Source organism: Nicotiana attenuata, unplaced genomic scaffold (assembly GCF_001879085.1).
Source record: "Nicotiana attenuata strain UT unplaced genomic scaffold, NIATTr2, whole genome shotgun sequence".
NCBI lineage: Eukaryota > Viridiplantae > Streptophyta > Magnoliopsida > Solanales > Solanaceae > Nicotiana > Nicotiana attenuata.
In genome coordinates, this window is record NW_017672986.1 from 86,462 (window position 1) to 91,397 (window position 4,936).

At 37.6% G+C, this 4,936-nt stretch overlaps 1 protein-coding gene across 1 annotated transcript; it reads left to right on the forward strand.

Moving 5' to 3' along the window:
* Positions 1–2,534: 2,534 nt before the first annotated feature.
* On the forward strand, positions 2,535–4,697 carry LOC109215100. Its single transcript, XM_019379117.1, has 3 exons — positions 2,535–2,914; positions 3,017–3,153; positions 4,241–4,697. The coding sequence occupies exons 1-3, from the start codon at positions 2,659–2,661 to the stop codon at positions 4,349–4,351; spliced, it is 504 nt and encodes a 167-aa protein (XP_019234662.1). The 5' UTR covers positions 2,535–2,658; the 3' UTR covers positions 4,352–4,697.
* Positions 4,698–4,936: the final 239 nt, after the last annotated feature.

Sequence of the window (4,936 nt, forward strand, 5' to 3'; positions counted from 1 at the left end):
TCGAACTTAATGAACTTTGACTCTTTGAACTTTCAAAACTCGTGCCGAACCTTATCAAATCAACTCAGAATGAACTCAAATTTTGCACACAAGTCCCTAATGACATAAAGAAGCTATTCAAATTCTGGGAACCACAATTTGAACCCGATGTCATCAAATTCAACTCCCGGTCAAACTTCTGAACATTCCAAAGCTCCAAATTTTTAACTTTCGCCAAATAGTGCTGATACCTTCTAGAAATATCCAAATGCAAATCGGAGCATACGTCCAAGTCGAAAATTACCATACGGACCTAAAGGAACCATCAAAACTTCGATCCGAGGTCAAGTACTAAATAGTCAAACTTGATCAACTCTTCCAACTTAAAGCTTCCTAGTTGACAATCCTTCTTCAATCAATTTCGAATAACCTGAAAACAAAAATTGACGATTCCCACAAGTCATAGTACATCATACGATGCTACACAAGACTTCAAATAGCTGAAGGGAATGCAAATACTCAAAACGACCAGCTGGTTCGTTACACCATTTAGGCCTCTTACATTCCAGCTTAGTATGTTAATCATCCCCTACTGGGAGAGAACATGGTCCACCCTCATTTCCTGCACTCCCTAAATTCTTTTCACCTTCCTCCTTCCCAAGTGGGAAGAAAGATTTCTTTGTTGTTATTACAGTTTTGATTTCATCTTGAGCCCCAGTTCTATTCTGTGTCTTCAATGGTTGTGTCCATCCCCTAACTTGATATCTTTTGTTCCTTCACATCTCCTGCACATGTTTAACAGGATTTGATCTTTAATCAGGTTCATTGGCCTCCCTAACTGTACCTCCATTTGAATAGAAGTACTAGGCTCCACTGGAATAAGCATAAGCTTCCCATCTCCCTTCGTAGCTTCTCCTACCTCATTTTTGCTATTCCTCCTACATCTATCTCCAGTATGCCCATATTTTTGACACACCTCACACATAGTTGGTTTCCAATCATCGGTCACTCGTTTCTCAATGACCTCCCCTTTTTCATTCTTGAAGTAGATTACCTCAGGAAATTGATCCTCTACCTTCACTTCCACAAGCATTCTAGCAAATTGTTGTCCTACTTTATTCTCTGTATTTTTGTCTACCATTAAAGGCTTTCTTATTAAACGTCCTATCTTACTCAACCCTTTGGCACTCCAATATTTAAAATCCAGCCCTAAGAGTCTGATCCATATTGGAACAGTGGACAATTCTATTTTTGAGAACTCCATATCTAGAGTCCAAGCTTTGACAATAAGCGGTTTGTTATCAAAATGAAATATATCCTCTTGAATGACTTCATTCTTCCCCACCTCAGTGTCAAACCTCACCATCACGATGCCAGTTTTAAGCATTGCTATTTTGTTAATCCCATGTTTCCCCCATATCCACTGCAAGTAACCATTCAACACATTAAACGGAGGATATCCCCAACACATAGCAAACTGCTGCATTCCTCCAATATGTGATTTTAGACTTTATATCCTCCAATTCTATCTCCCCTATCATATGATCCCCATCCTTTTCGGGACATACAAATTCAAGCTTAAATCTTGCATCTGATAATTTTGAAATGTCAAATTTATCCCAGATTGACTATGTGTGTGCTTGCTTACCATTTTCCTTCTCATGTTCCTCGACTTCATCTGCCCGGGATAGCCTGCTCCCACTTCCCTGGCTTTTGATAGCACTATTCAATTCACTTACTCTCTCCTTCAATGGTGTAGTTACCTTCTCCCTTGTCGTGGTTTCGTTAACTTTTGATGGCTCTGCAATTTGCAGAACCCTAACTTTCTTAGTTACTGTTTTATCGATTTCTTCCGGATTTCCCCTTTTTTGTTGGATTCCTGTTTGTGCATCTTGGCTAACATGCTTGCCCATTGCTTTCTGGATTGGAATTTGGACAGGGATGACGATCTTCGCTCTCCTCCCCATGGATGGCGTATGTTAAGCTTAACGTGCGCCGAGAGAGTTCTCAGTCCTCATGCCCCTATTTTTATACATATTATTTTTGCCCTCGCCATAAAAGTTCAATTTTGGACCCATCAGCCCAGCTGAGAATGCCCGTCCAAAATCTCAGAATTGAACCACATGGCAATCCCACCAGCATTTTGGGAAACCTGCCGGCAACGCCATTGGTGATGACATTTTTTTTCAGTGTATTTATTAATTTTGCTAGTCCTACAAAAGTGATTATAACTACAGTGTTATTTTATGCCTTAAAATATAATGCAATTTAAGTTCAATGAGGTGCAAACTACGTCACCTGACATGGGTTTACTTGCAAGTATGAGCTAAATTATTACACGAAAGTGACCAATATCTACTACGTTCAGACCCTTTTTATTACACCGTTTTGTCTTTTTCAATTTTTGAAAATTGCGTTTTATTAACAAATAAAGTCAGTTGAAGATGTATTTCTATCAGCCAAAAAAAAAAAGATGTATTAGTTAATTATTAGAAACATTTTTTATTCGGCTATTCAAAAAAATAAAAGATGTACTCCTATTTGTTACCATATGTTACATGTATATAAGTTTGTTAGGAAGGGAAGGACTGCTTGGCTAGCTTGAGTGAGACCTATACTAGCATATAGTTTCGCCCTTATCTCATATTCTTTTATTCTTCTCATGATTAGATCAAATAGATGGGGAATTGTCAAGCAATAGATGCAGCTGCACTAGTAATACAACACCCAAGTGGAAAAATAGAGAGGATGTATTGGCCAGTGAGTGCTAATGAAGTGATGAAAATTAATCCTGGTCATTATGTTACTCTCATTATTCCACTCCCTAACTCTGCCTCTGGTCAGGATAAAACTGTACGTTTTACCAGAGTTAAGCTTCTTCGGCCAACTGATACTTTAGTTCTTGGCAGAGCATATCGACTTGTTACAACTCAAGGTACTTCTTTCTTTCACTTTATAATTCTTTCAGCTAATTTGGGGTTCATTGGTTAGTTTTCTTGATTAATGTGATTCAATATTGTTCCTGTCATGGTTATAGAGGTGATGAAGGTACTAAGAGCTAAGAAACATGGAAAGATGAGAAAGAAGCAGCAAGAATTGAAGGAAAAATCAGTGAATCAGAGGTCAAGTGGTGAGCTTGAAGCTGGAAATTCTGAACAAGACAAGGATAGTCAGGTAACTTTTTGAATCAATTCACTTCTATATTTCGACTAGTTCTTTCCTAAAATTCTGTATGTACCAAATAGAGCCATCAGGGGAAAAGGGTAATCGGAAAAAAAAGGGGAGAAATTTAAAAATAGCCAGATTTATAACTGGTCGTTCAAAAATAGCCCAATTTCAAAAGTAATCGAAATTTAACCACTTTTTATGTAAAGATAAATCTGAGCGAAAACACTGTTCAAGACCCGAAAAATACTCCAGTATATTATGCTGAAGTTCCAGCATAAGTATACTTGAACTCCAGCATATTATACTGGAGTTCCAGGATAGTATGCTGGGACTCTAGCATAATATGATGGAGTTCCAGCATAAGTACACTAGAACTCCAGCATAATATACTGGAGTTCCAGCAAGTATATTGGTCCAGTATAATATACTGAAGTTTGGAGCACCAGTGCTCCAGTCTCCAGTATATTATACTGGAGCCAGCAAAGTATACTGGTCCAGCATAATATGCTGGAGTTCATACACAAGTGCACCGAACTCCAGTATATTATGCTGGACCGGTCTTTATTGCAGCAAAACGTTGGCTATTTTTCATTGACTTGGTAAACGCTGGCTATTTTTGCTTGACCAGTCCGAAAACTAGCTATACCGTGCTATTTTTACGAAAAAAAGAGAAATAAACAAAATTTCGTAAGTCCTCAAATATTGAATTAAAGGCAAATTAAAGAGGGGGTCTCTCGTGGATTATCTAACAACAAGATTAAAGGGGATAAAAATAATTAGAGTCGCATTATGTTGTATCCGAATTTCAACATGATGTTACTCCCTCCCTTTTATTCTATGTGAACTTATTTGATTGGGTACGGAGTTTAAGAAAAAAAAAGACTTTTAAATTTGTGGTGTAAAATGAGGCACATATATTTTGTGTGGCTATAAATCATTGAATAAAGGTAAATTATTTCCAAATAGGTAAAGGGGTCGTTGTTTTTTGCACGGACTAAAAAGGAAATAGATTCACGTAAATTGAAATAGAAGGAGTATTATTTATTTAAAAGAATTGTGGGCTCACTATTTACTCAAATTTGATCATTTACAGGCCATAAAACATGAAAGACAGAAGCGAAGGCCTCGGGTGTCAAACTCTGCTGCTGCAAGGTCCAAATCATGGCGTCCTTCTTTGCAGAGTATTTCAGAATCCAGCAGCTGACTATAGTTGTGACTGAAATATCGACAGTGGGACTCTTTAAAATCATAGAATGTTGACACAAGGAACCAACAGAAGGCCAATCACATCTTTAGTACATGGGTACAGTGGTGGATTCAGAATTTAGATGTCGTGGGTTCTTAAATGTATATTTAGCTCTATCTAAACTTGATTTTCACACATACTGACAGAGTTCGATCGCGAAGTACTGGGTTAATGAACCCATAAATCGATAGTTGGATCCGCCGTTGGTTGTTGAATGATAATACCTCTGTGTAAATTACAATGGAAATGCGATCATCCCTTCTGCGTAAAATATTCCATAATGAAAATACATTATTTTGCATAACTCTACCCGTATTCTTTTGGAAGCATATACCTATCATTTGATTATTTTAGTATATTCTTTTTCGGTTTAATTATCCGGCCCACTAGCTCCATTAATGCACATGTGGACCGAATAAGCCTATTAAGGGGGTAAAACCTTACCTAAAAAAAGAATATTTCAGTTATAAGGGTCGAACTTGAAACCTATGATTAAGAGCAAAGGGATTCGAGCCATGTCACTACACTCCGGCTAATGAACCT

Excerpts from the sequence above, each read along its gene's own strand:
- LOC109215100 (XM_019379117.1), top strand. The coding sequence starts at position 2,659 with ATGGGGAATTGTCAAGCAATAGATGCAGCTGCACTAGTAATACAACAC. Across the intron at positions 2,915-3,016 it reads TCGACTTGTTACAACTCAAG|AGGTGATGAAGGTACTAAGA; the intron begins GTACTTCTTTCT and ends TCATGGTTATAG. Across the intron at positions 3,154-4,240 it reads AACAAGACAAGGATAGTCAG|GCCATAAAACATGAAAGACA; the intron begins GTAACTTTTTGA and ends GATCATTTACAG.